The sequence below is a fragment of the Sinocyclocheilus grahami genome, unplaced genomic scaffold (genome assembly GCF_001515645.1).
Source record: "Sinocyclocheilus grahami isolate Dianchi unplaced genomic scaffold, SAMN03320097.WGS_v1.1 scaffold178.1, whole genome shotgun sequence".
In the NCBI taxonomy this organism is placed as follows: domain Eukaryota; kingdom Metazoa; phylum Chordata; class Actinopteri; order Cypriniformes; family Cyprinidae; genus Sinocyclocheilus; species Sinocyclocheilus grahami.
The window spans coordinates 960,825-986,427 of NW_015505357.1; the positions used below are offsets into that span (position 1 = coordinate 960,825).

Consider the following 25,603-nt stretch of genomic DNA (forward strand, 5'->3'; position numbering starts at 1 on the left):
GAAAATATATTTAAATAAATTATGATTCTTTAAACACTGTGGTCTTTAATGTTTTAAAACTAGACCAAAAAAATGAAAGGTTAATCTTCTGTAGCATAAAACATAGTTTAACAGCTTATCTTGGCATCAGAAAATACATTTTTAAGGGAGTTCAAGATCTCTTATCACTCATGGTGGATGCTTTGGATGCTTCAGAGATATTGAATTTTTTGTCTGTAACCACACCGAAGAGAACTTCTGTTGATAAATATCTTAGCGATGAGGAAAATTCTCCAGAGGGTCCCCGAAAAGATGAAGAGAATGAACGGGAGAGGAAAGGACTGGAGGAGAAAGGAAAAGTAATCAAAACAACTGGCACAACCACAGTCATAGTCAAAGAAATGAGGGGAAACGCCATAAATATGTACTCAAATTTTGCTAAAAATTAGAGGAGGAAAGGCAAAAGTGATTTCAGCATTTTCAGCCGGTTTATTTTGGTGAATTTACTCTCTTCAGAGAGTATGGTCAACAAAAGAAGTTTACAGCTGCTCAAACAAGCATCCTATGACATTTCATTACAATTAAAGACAAAGTGCATCTTCTATACGCTGCTATTGTTTGGTTTGTGTGTTCTGCATATGAAGACACTTATTTCAAATGGATATTTACATTCGAGCATCTCGCGATGAGGCGTTGCAGGTTTCAGGGGATGGTCGCGGTGTGTGTGTGTGTGTGTTATGAGTGCTGCTCCAGGAAGGCTTTGCAGCACCTCACACACTGTTCATACACCGTCTCAAAGTCTTTATCACTCCCCTGCAAGTGAAAACAAACAGGAGCCATTAAAATGTAACTGTAAACAGAAATTTGGTAGCCAAGCATAGCAGCAAGAGACACAGGTGAACTTAAGAATGACCAAAAGACAGTAGAGCTGAAATGATTTGATAATCGATTAAGTAAAGAGCAGATTTAGCCCTAATTCACAACTAAATCAATTAATTTACTGTCTTAACTTTTCTTTAAAATATTTATGCACATTAATGAACCAAAACAATAAATTTTTTTGCCTAATTTGTGCTAAAGCAATACCAATGAACTACGGCTGTCAGATTATATTAATATTGGCAGTAGAGATGCAAGCAGATTCAATTATATACTATTCTGTCTAAATAAAACAGCAACACTAAAAACGAAATGTTTTAAATAGAATTTAGAATCATAATCAATGTACAGTGAAAGAAATTCAGCCAAGCATTACTTTTAAACAGTTTTCACTCAGAAATTGCTAGTATTTTTCACATGTAATTAAAGGGAAACTGCACGAAACACATTGAATTATCCCCTTAACTGTCACTCACATTTTTGAACATAGACGTGAAAGTGCACGATCCAAACTGAAATTTTTATAATTCATGAACGAAAACATTTTGTAACATGATATTGATGTACCATTTTCATGGTAATGCAATGTCTGATTTTAAAATGGGTTTCAAAGGATGAATTTTGAGATTTTAAGTTTTCAATTGATATATAATTTCTGATGATTTCTAAAGTGTGATAGAGAAAAAGGCAACAAAGACAACTTTTTTTGACAAAGGTCAGAACTCCTGTTATGATGTAGAGGTGTACTCTTGTCAAAAATGAATCTATTACTTTTCCTACATAATTTTTAACAAAAACATTGGTAAAATATCTATTTAGGAGTCTTAGACCTTTCCAACGATATAAAGTTTGTCATGATTAGATTAGGATTTAATTGTAATATAGTGAAGTAAACTTAGGCGTCCCACAGAGGGGACGGGTGACAGCTAAAGTTAAAGGGGTCATATGATGCGATTTCAAGTTTTCCTTTGTCTTTGGAGAGTTACAAGCTGTTCGTCCACAGATAAGATCCGTAAAGTTGCAAAGATTAAAACCTCAAGCCCAAAGAGATATTCTTTATAAAAGTTAAGACTCGTCCACGCCCTCCTAAAACACCTCACACCTCAAACACGCCCCCACAAAGTTACTGTGTTGGAAGATCTGCATAACACCACCCAAATGTTTACATAAGGGCTGTCCAAACTCCGTCTCGGCGGGCCGGTGTCCTGCAGAGTTTAGCTCCAACCCTAATTAAACACCAGCTAATCAAGCTCTTACTAGGCATAGAAACTTCCAGTCAGGTGTGTTGAGGCAAGTTGGAGGCAGCTAAACTCTGCAGGACACCGGCCCTCCAGGACCGAGTGTGGACAGCCCTGGTTTACACAAAGAAGGCGTAACTTTTATTCTCACTGTAGTGTTGTTGCCATCATGGAGATGCGGTGTGTTTCCATATATGGTAAGGAGCATAACATTCCGTCACACGCTTGAGGTATTCGGCCAATCACAATGCAATGGATAGCTGGCCAATCAGAGCACACCGCGCGTTTTCAGAACGATGAGCTTTGTAAAAATAGATACATTTGTATAGACTGCAATAATAATATTAATAAAGATCACACAAAAAATGTAATAAAGGTTTCACACCAGTGTTATTTTAATATTATATATATATATATATATATATATATATATATACTATAATATAGTATTTATTCTTAGTTTAATAGTTTAGTTTTTATGTGCTTATTTCAGTTATTTGCCAAGACAACATTTCTCATTTTTGTGTTTTTAAGTTTACATTTGTCATCTTATATTTATATTTTATTTCAGCTTTATTTCAGTCACCACAAATTATGTTTAATAGTTTCACTTTTGTTAATAAAATTTAACCATCAGGTTCTTCTATAAGCTCAGTTTGAGAAGTTGCTGTGCTAAATTGCCATGGAACTCATCTTTGGACAAACAATGTACCACCTCCATCAAAAGAAACTGCACTCAAAGGACCACACTTCCTCTCACACTTGAATCTTGAGGGACTAAACAGGAAATCTCAGCTATCTGAAGAGTGATCATCACCACAAGAGCATTTGGCTGACGAACTGTCCGGTTTCCTATTCTGCGATGGCATAAAAGCCTACCTACTTCAGCCAGCTGGTTTTCTGCCATGAAGAAACACTAGAGAGGAAACATCCAACTTTACACCTTCCACGATTATCTTCAACAATCTCAATGTGGCTGTGACCCACATGTGCTGGAAGCCTTCAGCCTAGGGAAACATCTTCACAATGTGTCTTTAATCAGTCCTTAAGACACCCTCTCACATAAAAGCGAGATTTCTGATCTTCACAGATGTGTCTTGGAGAGCTGGTGGTGTGAGTGGGATGACCTGACACTGTCTGGAGGAGGAATGCTAATGATCTCAGTTGGGGTGACCAGTCAGGTTCTTTCCAGTTTCTATTTCTCAACACACTCACCCGGACCCTCCCTCTCATAATCGACACTGCTACCTTCCAAACATCAGTTTTGTGGTTTTACAAGCTGGCTAAATCAACCGTTCTGTCATAATTGAGTGTTTGTGACACTAACCACCTCTGTTTAAAACTCTAAATAATACTCTTACATTGGCTTCACATTAACAGACATCGAAAGACCACAATGCACACACAGTTTCATCCAGAGCTTTTGACCTAATTGTTATAGGGTGCAATTTTGGCATCATTTACTGCCCTTCTTGTTCCAAACCCTCCATGAAACACAAAAGGAGATGTACTGAATAACATGGACACTATTTTCCACGCAATAACAACATAAGGAGGGTTAAAGCTAGGGCTGGGCGATACGGCAAGTCAACTAGTCAACTTAAAATTGTAGCTACATCATTCTATTTATTAACCATTTGGTTAAAAGAAGGTTCTTTTCCAAGTGCTGCACACGTGAAGTGAACAACATGGTGTTAACGTAAAACAAATGACTTAAATATCTTTGCAGAAATGATGCATGAAAAATGAAGGCAAATAATGTACAAGCTCGTCTTCAACATATCCTGTGTTAAGAAATAATATAAATAAGAAAAATGCTAAATATTACTTAGACTATTATTAACTATAAATATAAATTATAAAACAAATACTGTATATATACATTTTTGCATTCCACTGCACTGCTTTTCCATTGTTTATTTTATGTAAATATGCACTTGACAGACCTTGATGTCTTGCGCATGAAATGGCATTCTAAAAACACGGCCCTCGAGTGAAAAGAAGTTCAATTCGCATCTCATGACCTTGTGTTCCCATTCCACTGCCTGCGGGTTTTTAATGCAAAAACGTATTTTGTGAAATCTGAGACTTTGTTTCATATCAAAAGTAACAAAGCACAACATTTATTGCGATTTATTTGATGGGAGGTGCCCTATACAATATTCCGTTCATTAACTGAAAACAGGCTAGACTAATGGATTCTTGGTATTTAAAGTGGTCATATGATGCAATTTCAAATTTTCCTTTCTCTTTGGTGTGTTACAAGCTGTTCGTGCATAGATAAGATCCCTAAAGTTTCAAAGACTAAAGTCTCAAACCCAAAGAGATATTCTTTATAAAGTTAAGACTCGTCAACGCCCTCCTAAAACACCTCGTTTAAACACGCCCTCACGTCTACGTCACTGTGTAGGAAGATTTGCATAACACTGTCCAAATGTTCACGCAAAGAAAGAAGGTGTAACTTTTATTCTCGCTGTATTGTTGTTGTTGTTGCCGCCGCCGCCATGTCGTGGAGACGCTGTGTGTTTCGTTGTGAGAGCAAAACTACTTTGTTTGGCCTTCCAAAAGACGTAAAAATCGACATGTTTCAGAAAGGCGGGGCATAGAGAAGAAACAATAATGTACATTATGTGGAAAATAATGTGTTTTTTGAACCTTAAACCGCATAAACACATTGCATTACACCAAATACATAACATAAGGTTCTTTTTAGCAACATCATATGACCCCTTAAAGAATTTATATATTTTTATTATCGAATGAGAATCGATTAAAATCGAGAAAACAATATTTTTACTCAGCCCTAATTGTCAGCATGTTTAATTGTAACATTTGCTAATATTTTTATTCAAAACCACAATTTCTCGGTTTAAAACATTAAAGCATTTATTAGTCAATAACATCTGAAATATCGCCCAGCTCTAGCTAAATCTTTTTAAAACATCAAAAAGGATGCAAAAGCGTCATAAAAGTGGTCCATACAATGTGTGCACTACATTCCAAATCTTCTGAAGCTATATGATAACTTTGTGAGGAACGGACAAAATTTAAGTCATCATTCACTGAAAATCTTGATCGTCACCCTTGGTCTCATTCAAGAGACTTCATTATAGAAGAAGCAATGTCCGATTCATGAAAAAGTGATTATTTTGAGTCAGATCTTCTCAATTAATCAGTTCATTCATTTCATATAGCTTTTTTGTTTATATTAAATTTATGAAGGTGCTGTAAACTGAATCATTATATATTCTATTAAATTTCTACAATACTATGGTATTTTGTATGTGACTTAGCTAATTTTATTGTAAACGGAAAAAAAAAATATTTCATTCAAAAAATTTACCATCAATACAGATGCTGCGTTTATTGCTTCTACAGTAATTTCTCACTGATACACCCCCAACTCAGAAACTCTGGGCTTAAAAAAAGTTCCTCAATTTGCAATTACATTTTTGTGGTGCCGTTCACGCGAGTTTAACTTGTAAATATGACCTTTCTGAAATGACTTGATTGCACCATGGTCTGATTCTCCAAGTCAATTTCTTGTGTTGAAGCACTAGATTATCAGTGTATTTTGACTTAAATTACCATCTCATCATCAAGCAAATCTATTTTATGACTTCAGGATACTCAAATATTGCACAAGAGTCATTGACAATTTTCAACTTCAACAATGTTCAATTATAAGAGCGAACAGTTCTCAAAACAAATCCTCTTTTCTTTTTGTGCTCCGAGAAAGAAAGTCATACAGGCTTTGAATGACACGAGGACAGATTTTCCTTTTTTCCCCTTAAAAGCTGTCCTCACCCACAAGACATTCATATCCAGTGCGTGTTGACAGCTGAAAAAACTCTGCAAACGGAGTACGCCTTAAACACACACAGATATCCACTGAGGAATCCTCATTCTCAAACATCAGTCAGGGGCCACGACCACACAATGCATCAGATTCTCAGTTCTTCTGCAGAGACCCCGACAGAGGACATGATTTATTGGCTAAGTATATGATTAAGTCTTTATCCAAGCACGCCACAACCAATTAAGCAGCTTGCAGCATTCCCAAAAAGTTTTCTCTACAAAATCACAACCCTTAACCAACCACAAGACTGTAATCCTAAAGGTGAAATATGTATCATTTCTGCACTATTAGCATTAAAATGCAAAAATAACAACCACTGGTGTACAAATAATTGGTCCCGCCCACAAACTCACACCATTGGTCAAGTTAATGCTGACTGACAAAGTCAGATTAGTCAGGATGCTCCACAGAGTTTTAGAAAGGGGAAAAAAAACAAAAAAAACGTACCTACGGTTGTCACATTAAGCTTGGATAGAAGTATTTCAACTAGAGCCCGACCGATATGGTTTTTTTTGGGGCCGATACCGATATTAGGGGGTTTAAAAAAGGTCGATATCGATATATCGGCCGATATTCTTTGTGTATATTATAGTACAGTACCAGTCAAAATTTGGACACTTTCCCATTCATGTGTCCAAACATTTGACTGGTACTATATATAAAATACAGTATATGCATAAACAGAATATATATACATAAACACATTTTTTGCAATGATCACTCAAATGTGGTGATCAAACACTTATTGGTTAGTTGTAACACACGTGGTTTGAATATTTATTTTACCATAGTAAAATTTTAATTCTGGCTTAAGTAAATTTATCTGTTTTTATTATTCATTTAAAATGAGACAAATTTGCTATTATTTTAATCTTCAATCTGTTATTTATCAGTTCAGATCATTTTTTAATGATTTGATTACTAGCAGAAGACACTAACCAGTTTTAAATTCCAGTTGCGTAGATGGGGCACATTGTAACACTGCATTACAATGTGCCATTCTATGACATTTGTGATGTAATTTACACTATTTACTTTAATTTTAATGAGAAACAACGAGAAACAGGTGAATAAAGACTGACAGTCAATGTTTAATGTTTAGAAATTATTATTTCAAGACATGTAAAGCATTTTTGCTCGTTTATGTGGGCCGTCCCAAGCATGGTTGCAATGTGTTCATTGTCAAACTCCAAAATCAGATTATTTTTAATTCTTAAAAAACGCCATTATTTTTATTTTTTAATTTTTTTTTAACAAAATATTTTAGTTTGTCTTGCATATTTTGTTCATTCGATCAGATAAGATTTTAAGCTGTCATATGGTCAAGTTACAACGTGCCCCTCAGATGTTACAATGTGTTCCACCTACGGGGCATGTTGTCACATTTCACTTCCATTTTTTGAGGGTAAATAAAGAAAAGCGTATACACTGTAATTATGAAACAAAGCGACATATTTGTACTAGACAAGTGTAAAATTACTGTGGATAAAAAATATATATATATTCTGAACCCCATGTGGATTTACACAGACTGAGAAAGTCAAAAAATGTTACTTTGTGCCCCACTCTCCCCTACCTCTGTAAATAAATACAATATAGATTCACGTCTCGCGCACTTTAATGCCCTTTGAATGTAACGTGTACGTTCCCTTGGAACTGGAATCATGGCGGAATTTCATGTTAAGTCCACTTCGCAGGGCACTTACGGTCGAATAAGACAATGCTTGAATGCTGCCTGAACAAGAAACCTCCTTACTGAAGGGAAAGTGTTGACTGGTGTCACTATCTCGCGAACGCGCCGGTGGATCTCCACCAAATTTAACCACCCGTAACTCCCAAACCCAGGGGGGCTATCGACGCGGGGGTGGTCTCATTCGAAAGAGGGCCTCTAGACGTACACTCGATTCGCGTTCGAGAGGGTTCCTCGAGCTGAAGGGATCCCCCGAATTTGGTGCGGATTCTCTGCGCCGTTACGGAGATATGGCCGTTCAAAGTTTCAATGGTTTTCCATTGACTTAAGCTTTAAAGCGTTTCATCCAGGTCGCCAGTAGCAAACAATGGAGCGCGCTCTGCTGGATAAACTAAGTAATTACACGATTTCAAGCATTTTATCTGCATTATATGTTCTGTTAAAAAAAAAATTCATATCGGCGGCATATTCGCCGATACCGATATATCGGCGACAGGCTCATATCAGCCAAACGATATATCGGTCAGGCTTTCAACATCCAAGTAAGTAAGGTCCAAAATGTGAAAATATGAATCATCATGAATCATACAAGAATACATGTTAAAAGGGAGTGATTGTTGTGGGAAACATCGAAATAATCTACCAAAGCAAGATTGATCCGAAGCAGTTCCCACACTAGTTAACAGCTGGATTCAGACTGAGCTGGAATAGTGAGTGTGACGTGAGCCCTGAGACATAATATAAATTTTATTTTGGGCCTTTTGCCACTTTGATTGAGTATTTGGCAATAAACAACCAGGGATTGGGGCTGATCCTGCTGTGTGCATGTGTGTACACTTACATAGTACGGGTCTTGGATAATAAGATGTTTTTCAGGATCGTAGGAGCCGAGCAGCTCAATCTTGGCTTTGCTGTTTTTCACGCTGCTTGCCTTCTTGTTCAGATCTCTGTAAGTAAACCAGACACACACACACACACACACACACACACACACACACACTTTAGATCTTGTGCTGCCAATTGACTGATTCATAATCTGATTCATATCAATGGTGTGATTCCCTTATGTTCTTTCAGACTAATTCAGGGATATGTTTTAAGCAGCAATGAATCTTGATAGGATTTGACTGTTCTTTCTGCAACAGTCTCCCAGGAGCAAGACGTTGCAACACACACCAAACAGCTGAAAAAAAAATTCATTATTTATGACAACACATAACAGCGCCTAGGTAGTGACAACTGGTGTGGCTGATCATGAACAACAAGGATATTAAAAACAAACAATTAACTACCAAGGATGTACAAAGCTACATATCTTCAAATGAGTCGTGGTTTGTCTGAACCAGGAGAGAAAAGTGTGAAAAAGAAAATATAAATAAATAAATGGTAACACTTTATTTTCAGGACCAATTCTAACTATTAACTTGCATGAATATTACTAGCATATTGGCTGTTTATTAACTAGTACTTATAAAGCACATATTAAAGACTTATTCTGCATGACCCCTTAAAGGGGTCATATGATGCGATTAAAATTTTTCCTTTCTCTTTGGAGTATTACAAGCTCTTGGTGCATAAAGAAGATCTGTAAAGTTGCAAAGACTAAAGTCTCAAATCCAAAGAGATATTCTTTATAAAAGTTAAGAGTCAACCACACCTCCCTAAAACGGCTTGTTCTAACACGCCCCCACATGTCTACGTTACGATGTGGGAAGATTTGCATAACGCCGCCCAAATGTTCACGCAAAGAAAGAAGGCGTAACTTTTATTCTCGCTGTAGTAATGTTGCTGCCGCTGCCGCCATGTCATGAAGACGCTGTGTGTTTCATTGTGAAAGTGAAACTACATTATTTGCCTTCCAAAAGAGGACGATATCCACTTCATCATGCCTAGAGCTGATCCGTGCTGGTCGCTGAGGAAATACATCAACTTCGCACTGTCGATCGGCTTTCACTGTGGACGAAGCGGAGTCCAGCCCGGGGTCGTCACATGTAGTTGTTGCAAGCCCGCCCGCTGCCGCTCACTCAAGCCGGCCTCCCCTCACTCTAGCCCGCCTCCCTCCGCTCACTCTAGGCCTTCGGCCTCCGCTCATTCTAGCCTGCCATGTGTTTCGTTGTGAAAGCGAAACTACTTTGTTTGGCCTTCCAAAAGAGGACATGACTAAAAATCAGTGGTTACGTTCCAGAACAGTTCAACTCAAATATCCAGATGGGTCCAGCGCATTTTATGGAGGACTGTTTCCTGATCCTGGTAGAATAGACTACAATGCCGGCTGTTCTGACTCACAGACTGTAAGTAAGTTTTTTTATATTTAAAGAATTTGCCACTGACGATTCAAACGCGAGTTTTGAGCACTGTAGAGTAGCACTTGTTGTTTGTCATTTCTCCGATCACAAATGCAGACATGGTTTAATGTTTATGCGGCGCGATGCAATGCAATGCGGAAAAAGACAGTATAACTCATTATAATCCGTAATTATGTCCCCACTGGATGTAACAAATGCCTCGTTTATAATGGGTTTTAATGTTTTGGTCTCATCGCTCCAGCCGGACAGGGCATCACAGTATGATAAGGGGTGTAGTATTTCCGTCACACGCTTGAGGTATTCGGCCAATCACAACGCACTGGATAGCTGGCCAATCAGAGCATACCTCGCTTTGTAAAAATCAGACCGATGAGCTTTGTAAAAATCGACGCGTTTCAGAAAGGCGGGGCATAGAGGAGAAACAATAAATGTACAGTATGTGGAAAAAATTGTGTTTTTTGAACCTTAAACCGCATAAACACATTGCATTACACCAAATACACCAAATAATGTTCTTTTTAGCAACATCATATGACCCCTTTAATTCTACCTCATACCTAAACTTAACAACTACCTTACTAACTATTAATAAGCAGCAAATTAGGAGTTTATTGAGGCAAAAGTCATAGTTAATAGTGAGATTAGAATAAAGTGTGACCAGATAAATGTTCCAAATTTGACATTATTACTGTTTCATTCTTGATGGATTAATTACAAATATTTTATTCTATTGACAGCCATTGTTTTATAGTTCTCTTCGGGTTTATCTAAAAGTGCTCTAATAATTGATAGAAAAATACCTGTCACGGTGTGGTGTATGAAAAACGCACGAATACGAAGATAACGGTAAACAGTCTTTAATACATCCACATAAGGGTAATCCACATCAGGTAGGCAGGATACACACACACATAGGTAACGTTAAGACCGGACGACATGCACTGAACAGACTGGGCTTAAATACTAATGAAACAAGGATAATTAATAGAACACAGGTGAACAGAGTGACACAATCAGACACGAGGGGAAACTAGGTCACACTGAGCACATGGGGAATGAAAACACAACAAAACAGTTCATGGGTGTGACACAACCTAATAGGGCTGGGCGGTATATTGAGTTTGTACGATATATCGATATTGTCTTTATAAGTGATTCGATATGAGGCAATACCGTTTATATCGATATATAGTAGTTTGATACAAGCACATCTGAAAATATAGCGGAGGACACAGACTGAGCTGCTGCGGAGAAAGTGCATAATCCAATTTGTTCTAAACATGTGACAAGCTTCATATTAAGGCCTTTAATAACTGGTAAGACATAGTGTATGGTTTCGTTTTGCATATTAGTTTAAGCGGCTCGCCCCGTCAGATGCTTGGACAGAAAGACTGCGTGTGCTGCTGACAGAGTGTGCTGCTGACACAATAAAGTGCACGAGCCTTCTGCTTTGGGATTCTCCGTTAAACTTCACAGACTTCAGTGAACGAGCTCCGCCGCACGCATGCGTGCCAAACAGAAAGAGCTCAATTAAATAGGAGCGCAATAATTATGACTAAAATATACATTTCGCTGAAATATTTGTAGTTGGACAATAAATGTGACATGCAGAATTTTAAATCTACAAGTGTATTTTTATGATAGCACTGACTGTAAAGTGACTGTAATGGGGTAATTAAAATAGCCTAACACAACTCTTGCTTTTGTTCTCATTTATTTTCATTTTTAGTTTAGTGAATTTAACTTCCGCTTTAAAAGCCTTATTTTTGTTTTTAGATTACAATGTTACAATGAAATGTGATTTTAATCCTTTTTTGCACATAATATAAAGGCTTACATGGTTACATTCACTTTATTTGTTTTCATAGCCTTTAATATGTATTGTTTTGTAGGACAACATTGAGCGGTAAGCGAATATTAAATACAGATCTTTTTAATCCAAAAACAAAAAAAACGAAAATACAGAGATATACCGTATATTGCAAATCTGCAAAAAAATACAGAGATATGAATTTTTGCCCATATCGCCCAGCCCTACAACCTAATAGTAAAAATTTCCACATAACATTTATAATTCTATTTTTTACATTATAAATTGGTTTTATAAACTACAATATAAAAGTTTGGAGTAAGTAAGATTTTTATTATTAAAACATTATTATTAAAAGAAATTAAAACTTTTATTCAGAGGTGCATTAAATTGACCAAAATTTACATTGAAGACATTTATGTTTAATTTAAAGATTTATTTTTCAAGTTAATGTTGCTAATATTAAGCAGCACAATTGTTTTCAACATTGCTCATAATAAAAATATTTCTTGAGCACCAAATCAGCATATTAGAATGATTACTGAAGGATCATGTGACACTAGAGTAATGGCTTATGAAAACAAGTTTTGCCATCACAGGAATACACAGAATGCAGGAATTTCAAGGAACTTTTGACACACTTGCCACACATGCTTGTGCTGGGGGTTCGGCACCTTAACCAAGAGGGGGTCTCATTAACTCCAGTTTTAAACCTATGACCTTTAGGATTACCAACTCAGACCTTTAACCATTAACCCCCATACACATACACACATAACGTCACAATAAAGTAGGGCTGCCACTAACGACTATTTTTATTTAGATTAATCTATCGACTAATTTATCGATTAATCTGAACGATTAATTTCCCACAAAAAAAAATCAACAATTTTACTTAAGAATATTTTATTAAACTATATTTCATTAAACCAAATGAAATCCAAAAGTAAAGTGCAACATAAAGTGCAAGAAGCAAGTGTCCATCTCATAGTCCAAATCACTGAAATCAAAGTTCAGTATTATAGTGCAAGAATGACAACATATCCACGTGTTCTAGTCTACTAATAATACAATTATAATCAAAAAACACTTTTTAAAGGAGTATTTACCAGAAATATTATTTGCCAGAATTTATTTTGGAGAAAAATGTGGAAAAAAAAAATTTCTGAAAAAAAAAAGAATAATTTTTTTTAAATAAAATAAATTAATTTGAGATGCTTTTGATTATTAAAATGTAATGGAACCATTCAAATGGAATCCAGAAAATAATGGAAAACTGAATTTGGCAAAGATAAAACTGTAAAACTCAATTAATTAGACGGGCTTTTTGATTAATAAAATGTAATTTAACCATTAAAACAGAGTATAGAAAAATGAAAATGGAAAAAAACTGAATTTGGAAATAAAACGGATTTCACAATGCCCTATAATTATAATTAACTTTTTTGTGGTAATAAAAATAGATGTAAGTGAACAATAGCCTTTAAAATTACTTAAAATGCATATATAATAGCAATGAGGCAATAATAATTAGTTCAAATAAAGTATCAAAAGCAAGAAATCATATGGTTTTATTGAACAAAATTGTTAAAATACATAATGTATTGTAAACAATAGACCTAATGTACATTACGCATTACAACAAAGGCCTGCAGAGGGCGCCAACGGCCTGACGATTATTTTTACACATTGCTGTGCGATCTAATCCTTGTTTAATATTGACCAAGCATCATTTCATTCAAATGTCCACTTAATCTTTAATATTTGGCCATTTCTTTAGAACAGAAATGCTATAGCCACTGTAATTAAATAATAATATATATAATATATTAATAATAAATAATAATTGGACATCAAAACATGTAAACTCAGAGTGAGGGTTTGAGCTTTTATTTTGAAACCGCAATATATTCTCCTGAGTTTGCGTAGATTTATAAATGGTTTACCTTACAAATCTGATGAAACGGCGCATGTTGCGTTCCCAGATGAACGTTATAATAAACCCTAAGTTTGAGACGCTCCACACATGTAAATGATAACAGTTCCTGTGGAACTACTGTGAACTGTGTGACGCATGTTCTTAACATACACGCATGTAAATAATTAAAGCGCATATACTGTATTAATTAAATCGTAGCATTTGTGAATTCACAATTATGCTTAATTATGATTTTAAATGGGTTTAATATATCATGCAGCCTTGGAAAACAGACTAATAATGTGTTTTATACATTCTCGCCTGTGAAATGCGCCACTTCCAGTATTTTGCCGGTTAGTCGACGCAAGCAAAATGAAGTCGAGGATTTAAAAAAAATCGAATAGTCGAATAAAATCGACGAATCGTGACGGCCCTACAATAAAGACGCAAAAATACAACAGTTGGTGACCTCACATGTATATTTTCAACCCTGATTAACCCAAGACAGACAATCATCACTAAACATGACTGTGAGATGATATTACGTCAGTCTGTCGTGCTGAGCATCGAAGAAACGAAAGCTGAGACCTAGAATCACAGAGCAAAGACAAGGAATCTAAAGAACTCAGTAATCTTCTTAATAAGCACCGGATCTAGCAGGAACATGTGATCCTGACAATTCCCCCCCCCCAAACCCCCATTCGGCAGAAAAAAGACCCTCCTGCCCCCTTTAATTCAGTGTCTTACCCATATCAGACTCAGACTGTTTGATGCATTCTGCAGTGTTGACAGATCCACGTAATTTATAATTCATTTAATCAGTTTCGCTCGACATTAATCATCATTCTCATGTCAGAAAGACTAAGGCTAAGGAGTAAGCTGGGTGTCAATTCCTACACTCAGCAAATGTCAAGGGCCTCATTGCTGCTCATCGCTTTTGCACTAGTAAACACAATGAGAAGCAAACCCACTTTTCTTAAATTCTCATCAAACGTTCCATAAAAATATCTAATTTGAGGATGAAACAAGAAAATGCCAGAAACACATCATGGTTGTAGGCAGCAAGTAATATTGAGATATAAACAAACCTATAATATGTAATAATAAATGGATCTTGGAATATATATAAAAAAACACATTTTGAAAATGATAAATAAATTAATTAATTAATGCATGCATGCATACCCACTGTGAAACAGTATTATTGTGAAATATTACTACAATTAAATAATAACTTTTCCATTTTAATAGATTTTAAAATGTAATTTGTTCCTGTGATGCTGATTTGCTTTTTAAGAAACATTTCTTATTATTATAAATTTTGAAACAGTTGTGCTGCTTTATATTTTAGTGGAAACCATGATACCCTTTTTCAGGATTCTTTGATGAATAAAAAGTTCACAAGAACAACATTTATTTTAAATAGAAATATTATGTGTCTATGTAAAAATGTGTTTACTGTCACTTATGATCAATTTAATGTGTCCTTGCTGAACAAAAGTATTATTTTCTTTGAAAGGCAGCATTTATCTATTTGCCATTCAAAAGTTTGGGATCAGTAAGATTTTTAATGTTTGAAAGAAGTTTCTTATGCTTATCAAGGCTGCATTTATTTGATAAAAAATACAGAAAAAACAGTAACATTGTGTTTGACTTCTTTTAAATCAAAATGTAAACAACGTATCCACGTGGCGCCACTGACACAGAACAGCATACGCTGTTTGCATTCAGTCGATACTCTCCAAAGTGGTGCTAGGGTGACGCGGAGGAGACGAATTGTTGAATAAAATCGTTATTTCGGTTTTCTTTGCATACAAAAAGTATTCACGTAGCTTCGTAAAATTACAGCTGAACCCCTGATGTCACATGGATTATTTCACCGATCTCCTTGCTACGTTTCTGGACCTTGATCGTGTTAATTACATTGTTGTCTATGGGAGGGTCAGAGAGCTGTCAGAATACATAAAAAATATCTTAATTTGTGTTCCGAAGATGAACGGAGCTCTTACAGCTTTAGAACAACATGAGGGTGAGTAATTAATGACAGCATTTTCATTTTTGGGAGAACTATCCCTTCAAATTGCTTGAAAAGATTTCTATTTTGATTATATAAATTGAATATATATTTTGAATATATAAAAATTTATATATTTTTTTCTTTTTAATATATCATAATATACTGAATAATACAAATTTTAAGGTAATGCTTTTTTGGGGTTGGGCGAGGATATTTTATCTTACAAAAGGCACCAGAATAACCACATTTATGGTTTTCTCACCTCTAAAACACCAACTGAACCCCTGCACGTACCTCAAATTGCTTTCGTCCATGCAGAGGATGTGATCAAAAGTCATGAAGTCGTCTTTGGTGACCTAACAAACAGAAAGACCATATGAGTAACGCGTGTAACACTTCATTCACATTGTCCAGCAGTGACCCGTTAAGCACGGGCCAGTGGTTTCGACCCACATCCACCCCTCTTTCTCCATTTTCCTCTCTAATTCTTCCTGTCTTTCACCGAAAGAGGCAACTCTGCTGCCAAAAGAGCATGGCGCTGGCTTGGACAAGCTCCAGGGAACATGAGCAAAGGCCAGAGAGCGAGTAGACGAGCCGTCTTTGTCTGTTCGAACATTCGCTCCCCTCACTCAAGACGCAGAGTTAAGAAACGGATCAAAGCACATCTGTGGCTGCAAGTAAAAGTGTGCACATATTGAGCAAGAGCACATGATTCATTTGGGACGTTATTGCACAGAGACAGTCATAATAGAAATATATGTTTTCAATTTACAAAAACAACAAAGCGCAAAAACTGGAAATCATGAACGACACCAATTTGGGGGGGGGGGGGGGGGCAACCTTGGCTAAACATTTTTTTCTTGTATAATTGGGGGCTGTGATTTGTGTGAGGTCAACTGGACAAAGATGTCTTTAGTGTGAGCTCAGCTCTGTACAGCCTCATATGAACCTGACCTCTAAAGGCCAAACTAAAGCCTGCCCACATGACTGGAATATCTGACTGACGGCTGGAAAATGTGGGTGGAAAGCACGCGAGTTAGGAGTTTCTCTAAGTCTGACAGTGATAGGCCAAACCATGTATATTTCAGGCAAGGTGATACAGCGGCCAACTTAACATTTGACAAGTTTCAACGAAGCTATTGCATGTGCCACACAGGTTGGGATTTGCTTAAAAAACCAACAAGGAACAAGGAGTGTTGAAAATCATCAAATAAGTGGTGTGGTAAAACAGGTTCATTTACTTCATGAAATAATGTTTTTAGACAAGCTGTACGAGTGCTATTGCTTGCTTTTTCATTATGATAATTTTTTCTATCATTCAGACTGTTTTGGAACAATAAAATATAATATAATATAACAATAATATATAATATAATATAATATACTGTTGAGCAGCTGAAGTCTCGTATCAAGTGAAACTGGGCAAAATCTGTTATTCTGCTCTATTTCCCACACAATGGCTTTATTGTTATCCAAATTAACTCTAGTGATATCTACACTTCTTTATATCCTAGAAAGCATATTGCTCTGAAAAAAAAAACAGCTGTAGATTTACGGCAGGGTCACCAGTGAATCAGTTGGCCAATGCTTATACTTTTATATCATTATTACAATGTGTAGTGTTTTAGTATTGCATGTATAAGAGTAATGGTCAAACTGTAATGATTTCAATAACCACTAATGCAGCCTTGTCAGATTTAATGACCCAGCTCTATGTGTGCAGCTGTTCACATCAGACCAAAATTATTTTTTCCAAGGAGATTAGACATCAGTGTGAATATGGATAACACTGAAGCCATTGTGTATGAAATAGAGGGGGTTATGGATTTCTGTAACCTCTAATGAGACCTTGTCAGATTTAGTGACACTGCTGTATGTCTGTAGCTGTTCACATCAGAGGAAAGCGCTTTCTATGAAATAAAATAAGTTCAGACATCACCAGAGTGAATTTGGGTAACATTAAAGTTGTTTTATGTTTATTTACTGCAGTCACAACAATGTACAGAAAAAAAATAGATAGAAAAAAAGGTAATTGCAACAACTTAGAATTCTGAACTTTTTTATTGCGATTCATAGTTTCCAAGTTTACATTTTGCAATTCAGTTTTTTGGTTTCCGCCATAAAATTAAGATTACTGTGACATTTGTCTAAAATTTTTTTTTACTTTTTTCTCATAACTGTGAGTTTATATCTTACAATTCTGACTTTTCATCTCAAAATTCTGTCTTCTTCTCAGAAAAAAAGTCAAAATTGTGAGATACAAAGTAGCAAATACCTTTTCCCAAGCGTGTTCTCATAAGCACATTTAATGAGCAGTGACCTCTAGTAATTCGGCACCCTTTCCCATTTTTGGGAACACTATTTTGAGTTAGGCTGCTTTGTCTGTTCTTGTACTGTTGTTGTTGTACTGTTCTTAACAAACTTAAAGTATTTGTCACATACCTGACCAAATCAGTGTTTTGAGTGAATGATTCAATGACTCACTCATAAATAGAATAATTTGTCGCCACCTACTGGCATAACAATATAGTCTGCTAAAGAGTCACTACTAAAGGCACTTTTACAGTGACAATAACCTTAAAGTTTTAACAATTGTTCTAAATCTCTGAAAATAGGAAAATCCACAGCACAGCTATAAGAAGCGACATAGTTAGAATGACTTTCCAGCTGATGAACGATAAAAAACATTTACAGCCAATCAGTATCCCCCAACTTTAAAGTCCTTGAGCAATTAAACCTAAAGACAACATAACAGCAGTGGGCGCTCATGGCGAACAAAGTTAATATAGCTAATATAGTTATCGTTATAGTTAGCTATCCAACAGAATTTAACAAATAAAAAGAACAAAGAAAAAGCTGCTATGTTTGTTTGTGGGACAGTTACATTTCCTGTCCTGCACCAGTATGGCTTTCCTGGAAAGAAAGTTTGCTCCCTTAAAATTATGTCTTTGTGATTTATGTATGTGCTATGAAGGATACGTTGAAGATACACTGTGGAGGAACTGTTTTTTATCAAAATACAGACCATACACTATTTGGAAGCCAACTGAAAACAACAAACTCTGTGGAGAATTTTCCTCAGGAAATGTACAAAAAAGATGAAAAATAGCAGAAAACACAGAGGGAGATGGAGAAGAGGGGTCAACAGCAGATAGACAGTGGATGCCTGTCAAAATCGATTTATAGGCAAGAAGTTAAAAATACAGAAAAAGATCAAATGTCTATGGTGTGTGACAAAGATGAAGTGCCTTTGGCTGTAAATTGTGATTAGATAACGCTCACACAAGCTCTCCTGCCAAAACTGCCTTTATTTGTGTATGTTTGAGGTTTCCATATGAGCGACATTCACTGAAGTTCATGAAATTATGATAAATGTGTTGTCTATATCGTACTGTACAACAATGCTGTGCTGAAAGCTTCTTGCACTCATTCTGGAACACACAAAATCCCACATCTGCAGTACCTGTCGTGCCCTGTGATCTGTCTCTATGCCATGTTTCCTGAGGCAGGCCAGACCACAGGAGTCAGGAGAGCTGCCAGTATTCCAATCTGAGGTGGCACCAGAGTCTATAACCCACTGTAACACACACTAACACACACACACACACACACACACAGAGAGAGAGAGAGAACACGGTTCTAGCTTCGAGTGCTAATCAGGACCCCACCGTACCTGCTGCGCCACGTGCCTCATAGACACGCCATGTCGCTTCATGCAGGCCTGGCCGCGGTGATCCGGGGGGTTTCCGATCTCATAGGTGGATGTGGCGGCACTGTCTATTCTCCACTGAAGACACACATACATAAAGCATTATGATGATCACCGCAATACACATAAATATTTATAAACACACACAAACAGATTTTATTTTTGAAGAAATTGGAACTATGTTACAATATAGCGGTTTGATACTGCTGCAAAAATGCAAATTAAGCATGTACAATGGGACTGTGTTGGCCAAGCATTCATATTCGAATATTTCTGGCCTTAAATTTTAAGGCTGGAATAAATCTGACACCATTTCTTTGTATTTTGGCTCATGAGGCTAAGGTTTTGACTTTTATTGTTCTTGTCAAACTTTTTGAACAGCAACCTTTTTTTACGATTGCATCTTGTGCAACCTCAGAAATATCAAATCTCCAAAAGAGCAAGCGTAACATGATCGTGATACTGATACTCAAAGGGTAGATGAGGTGCGAGGCTAAAGGTATTTCAAAATATTTATGAAGTGCTTTTGCACTGGAGTGCAGATGTCGCTTTGTTACATACAGTGGGGAAAAAAAGTATTTAGTCAGCCACCAATTGTGCAAGTTCTCCCACTTAAAAAGATGAGAGAGGCCTGTAATTTTCATCATAGGTATACCTCAACTATGAGAGACAAAATGAGAAAAAAAAATCCAGAAAATAATACTTAATATTGACAAATTTCAAGACCAGCCAATTACTTTCGTCCAGAAGGTGATGCACAGTGCACTGAATTCACAATTCACTGAAGCACATGCTATTAGTTGTGAGTCTTAGTAAGCCGGGAGAAAATACCAATTTATACATCATTCAGTAAAAGTAGTATCGCATGCATCGACTTACCTTGTCCACCACCCCATTGTCTGTGGCCATTTTCCGGAAAACAGCCTCAGCGATTGGGGATCTGCAGATATTCCCTGGGTATTGAGGAAAGGGACGAAATGTATTATTTTAGTAGACAAGGATTATATGACACCTAATTATTCTGTCTAACTCGGAGTAAATGCCATATACACAAACATACACAATATAAAAAAAATTTTTTTTAAACTTGACAAACAACATAGCAAAGCACACTTGTTCTGTATATTTCAAGACAGATCTTATTATACTCTTATTTTTTCTAATTTGCTTTATACATTTTGTAAATGTATATACATAGTACACACCACCATCAGTATACATTTGCTGATTTGGTGCTTAAGTATGATTTCTTATTATTATCAATGTTGAAAACAGTTGTGCCGATTTGTATTTTATTTTATTTTTTGGAAAACTGTGATACATTTATTTGTTCAGGATTGTTTGCTGAATAGAAACTTGAAAAGAACATAGACATAGATGTTTTCACTGTAAGCACGACCTCAAACTTTTTAACAATAGTGTATATTTATACATTTTACACACTCTTATGATGATGGTTTTGTTGTTTTATTACATGCTGAAAACAACAAAACTAATCCACAGGCAATAAAATATAACATCTTATGCAAAATTATATCAAAACATATCCTAACGCCAGATTATGAAAATAAGAAAGCTCTCGAAACTTGGTTAGTTTATCTGTTTAGCAATATGACTCAACTGAGGAAAGTGGAAAAAGGCCAAACTAGTGCTTAGAGAATAAACATATGGATAACCAATGTTGAAAAAATATATATATACAGTTTATAGTTTATGTCACTAAAGCCAATATTAACGCGATGTGTTTAATGTATGAACAGATGAGATATGCGTGTGATTGCAATACGCCGGTAAGTGAGCTTTCATTCTCTGAACGAGGCCGGGGAAACAGCTAACACTGACTGAAACAATGACCGTTTCCTCCACCTGTAATGTTGACTTATCAGCAGCCCGTTTAAACATCACAATCAAATCAAAGAAGGTCTGGTGATATTTCATAAACTTTCTCACCCAAGCACACGAATAACACCGACCTTCCACTGGGAGTCGCCATATTGGTCACTATTATAGGTCCCCGCGCTAGCACTGAGGGTTGTCCGATAAGCGCCTGTTCCAAATTCTTCTTCTTCTTCTTTGGAATTTTTGGCGTATTCCGCACCGTAGTACACACCGCCACCAACTGTTTCTATTCATACATGGATGATAATCCCGTCTCTATTCATATTTTATTGTATTGTTAATTTTATTTCGGGTTCACCCAAGCTGTATTTCTGGCTGCACCGCCACCAACTGTTTCTATTCATACATGGATGATAGTCCCGTCTCTATTCATATTTTATTGTATTGTTAATTTTATTTCGGGTTCACCCAAGCTGTATTTCTGGCTGCTGCGTGTTCATGTTCCAAATTCAACAAGATAGCAGCTAGACTAAACAGGATTCAGCTAGAGTTGGTTTTTACTCGCATAAATAGGGCGAATTCCAAACGGCTTTCTTTGCGCCCTTGAAGGGTGTATAGGATTAGATCTCTGCCACAATTCTGCGCGCGAAAGATCATATTTTAAGCACAAAAGTGCATTTTGCACGCGCACGATCTGAGTTTTGTGGAGAAAATGTTCGTTTCGCACAGACAAAAAGTATTTCGAGCGCACTAAAATCAAGTTTGCATTTAAAATAAGTTTTTGGATGTGTGCAGTCCTTCTCTTTTGCCTGTGCAACGTTTCACAACCCAGCCTTACAAAATGCCATAATTCCGGCCAATCAGAGACTAGGCTGCTAAATTCTGATTGGCTGCCTTGACAACCAATCACAACATTCCTTGCATTGCTGATGACTGCGGAAGAGGGAAAATACTGTACAGTGCATGCATAATTATTATGCAAGTTGATATTCTGATTATAATTTTTCCCAGGCACATTTGACCAATTCCAAACAACATCAATCTTAATAACTGCTATTAATCTTGTATTTAATCACTTATAACCTATATATCATTGTTCATGAAGGTTGGAAGTGAAAATGCCTTCTATTCAGGTGTGCATAATTATTAAGCAGGTTATCTTCTACAGATAAAATCTCGAGATGGACTAAAAATGAACTCCCAAAACTTACTGCCAGATTCTGGAAGATAAATTCCGGGCAACGAAGGAGTGGCTTCGTAAGAAGCATTTCAAGGTCCTGGAGTGGCCTAGCCAGTCTCCAGATCTCAACCCCATAGAAAATCTTTGGAGGGAGTTGAAAATCCGTGTTGCCCAGCGACAGCCCCAAAACATTACTGCTCTAGAGGAGATCTGCATGGAGGAATGGGCCAAAATACCAGCAACAGTGTGTGAAAACCTTGTGAAGACTTACAGAAAACATTTGACCTCTGTCATTGCCAACAAAAGGTATATAACAAAGTATTGAGATGAAATGTTGTTATTGACCAAATACTTATTTTCCAACATAATTTGCAAATAAATTCTTTAAAAATCCTACAATGTGATTTTCTGGATTTTTTCCCCTCATTTTGTCTCTCATAGTTGAGGTATACCTATGATGAAAATTACAGGCCTCGCCCATCTTTTTAAGTGGGAGAACTTGCACAATTGGTAGTTGACTAAATACTTTTTTTCCCCACTGTAAATATAATATATATTTTTCAATTTAAATTTAAATGTCATTTTTTTTATTTGATTTTATTATCATTGCCCTGAGAACGCAAGTCTCATTGTGACAATGTGCCTCTTCAGTATTTTTTTTACCTTTTTCTTTCTAAAACAAACCAACCATGATAAATATTCAGAGGCATAAAGTGTGACTATTTCCTCTATAAATTTATATCAGTAGGCTTCCAGCCATATCTTCATTTTCTCCTTTGTTTATCTTTTCCACATCATTTGTTTGAAGTTTTATCTTATCTACATGAGTGCGCGTCTCGTCATGGGTCACATTGTCAAATTACTTTAAAACAATGAACTAATTTCTAGAGATGCATCTGACATGTACTGTGAAATGCTAATGAGCAGTGTGCTTCATTATCTCACTGAATGAAATACACACTGCTTCACCTCTAATGAGCTAATGGAACTCAATGTCATTTAGAGCTTAGCAGCACAAATGGGCAGAAGCTGTTCAACAGGAGCCTGGATTCATTGTAGACTAAAATGACATGATGCTTTTATCTTTGAATGCTTTGCTGAGTGTGCTTTCATAAAACATGACATCTGTCAAGATCGCTGATGTCAATGGACCTTAACTGTCGAGGAATGTTGTTATTGGTTGTCAAGGCAGCCAATCAGAATTTAGCAGCCTGGTTTCTGATAGGCTGGAATTATGGCATATTGTAATGCTGGATTGTGTTGAGCAAGCAAGCCGTTTGGCATTTAGAGAGCACTGAGTGCAGGCATCAGGTGAGCAAGCTAGTGAAACATTGCAAGCACAAAAGAGGTCTGCACAAATCCAAAAACTTATTTTAAATGCAAAACTGATTTTCGTGCGCTCGAAATACTTTCTTCTTTGCGAGACAAACATTTTCTCCACAAAACTCAGAATTGTGGCAGAAATGTAAGCCCATAGAGGAAGCAGACATCCCACCTCTCCCACCTCTCCCGGAAGCTCCGGGAGTCTCCTGCATATTATTAGTGGCTCCCTGACGTCCGCCCTGTTGCCAGATCCAGCGATTATAGCCGTTTTGGACTTGTATTTCCATTAAATTTGACACTTTAGAAAGTAAATAGAGTGGGAGGTTGCAATTTAGGGTCAGTGATATCCTTATCTTATTAGCACAATATTTGAAATAATTTCAGTTTGTTTTTTATTTTTCGGTTTTTATTTGTTTTAATATCAATATCTAGCAACACTGCATCGCCGGCACTTAAACTGACAGTTATCAAAAGAGCCTATTTCACTCTACCTATCAGATACTAATAGGTTTATCAGCTTCATCATCCTCTTTTGGCTTTGATGCATAACACTGTCAAAGAGAATGACCAGTAAGAGATATAATGAAAACCATATTCCAGGGTCAGTGGCTCAAGCTGTGCCAAATTTTAAGGGAGGTGATGTATGAATCCAACTTACTGAGAGATCCAGCACATCTTCTCTGTACGACAACAAAACTGATATCCATTGACATAGTCATTCTATTGGTTTTGACTGGCTGGATTACGCAGCACAACTACTTTTTTCTTTGACCTTTAGTATCAATGCTTGAGCCAGAGATTGATCTATCCTGCTTGAACTGTGCAGCTCTTACATGCTGTATTCACAAATTGAAATTCAGCTGGTTTGCAGCTGCTCCGTACACAAATCTTCTTGGTTTACTTCTCAGTAATGAGCAAATCTTGGAACTTTCATTAAGTATGCCTTCACATTAACATCCTCAGCCTTGCATATGGACACAATATGCTGTTGGCAGAAAATGCCTCTCAGATTTGAGTGAATGATAAACTTGTTTCATAATTTGAACCTTTCTAATAGTCCAAAAATGAAAATTTGCTGAAAATTTACTCACCCTTAGGCATTCCAAGATGTAGATGAGTTTCCCCCCCCCCATCAGAACAGATTTGGATAAATTTTGCATTACATCACCACCATTGGATCCTCTGTGGTGAATGGGTGCCGTCAGAATGAGAATCCAAACAGCTGATCGGAACATCACAATAATCCATAATCAAAGTCATTCATTAGTGGTGCGTTTTTAATAAACACATCCAACATTAAGATGGTTTTAACTTTAAACCATTGCTTCTGGCTCATCTGAATCAGGAGTGACATATGCACATATCAAGCACCATTTACAAGCAAAAACAGTCCATAATAGTTCTAAAGAAATAATATCAGTGAGAAGACAACAGGGACTTTTATTTTTTATTTTTTTTACCGGAGGAAGTGCTATTATAGATTATGGACTTTTATTTTGGTCAGAAGTGACAGTTTAAAGTTAAAATACCTTAATGATGGATTTGTTTTTGAAGATGGACTGGAGTCTGGACTCTCATTCTGACGGCACCCATTCACTGCAGAGGATCCATTGAGGCGAGCAAGTGATGCAATGCTAAATTTCTCCAGATCTGTTCCGCTGAAGAAACAAACTCATCTTGGATGGCCTGAGTGTGTATATATTATCATAACGTTTTTAATTTCAGGGGAACTATGCCTTTAAATCTTCAGTAAACTCTAACAAGGTCTTAAAAAAAGATGTGGCACATTATTCAAGACCTAAATAGTAATACCCTTGCTAATCTAGTAGAGGTTATGTGTAGAGAGTCTGACATAA

At 36.5% G+C, this 25,603-nt stretch overlaps 1 protein-coding gene across 4 annotated transcripts; it reads right to left on the minus strand.

Moving 5' to 3' along the window:
• Positions 1-219: 219 nt before the first annotated feature.
• On the minus strand, positions 220-21,484 carry LOC107594054 (acid phosphatase 1). Of its 4 annotated transcripts, XR_001610142.1 has the most exons (7): positions 21,356-21,480; positions 20,285-20,358; positions 19,370-19,483; positions 15,991-16,052; positions 8,487-8,592; positions 649-792; positions 220-320 (listed from the first exon to the last, which is right to left on the minus strand). XR_001610142.1 is itself a non-coding variant. In XM_016283983.1 (6 exons), exons 1-6 carry the CDS (start codon positions 21,396-21,398, stop codon positions 715-717), a joined length of 477 nt encoding a protein of 158 aa, XP_016139469.1. In that variant the 5' UTR covers positions 21,399-21,484; the 3' UTR covers positions 432-714. The 4 variants fall into 4 exon arrangements, 3 of the variants coding, with proteins under 3 accessions (XP_016139469.1, XP_016139468.1, XP_016139470.1); XM_016283983.1 differs by lacking the exons at positions 220-320; positions 19,370-19,483 and adding an exon at positions 19,160-19,273 and having other exon boundaries at positions 432-792; positions 21,356-21,484; XM_016283982.1 differs by lacking the exon at positions 220-320 and having other exon boundaries at positions 433-792.
• Between the last annotated feature and the right edge of the window lie 4,119 nt (positions 21,485-25,603).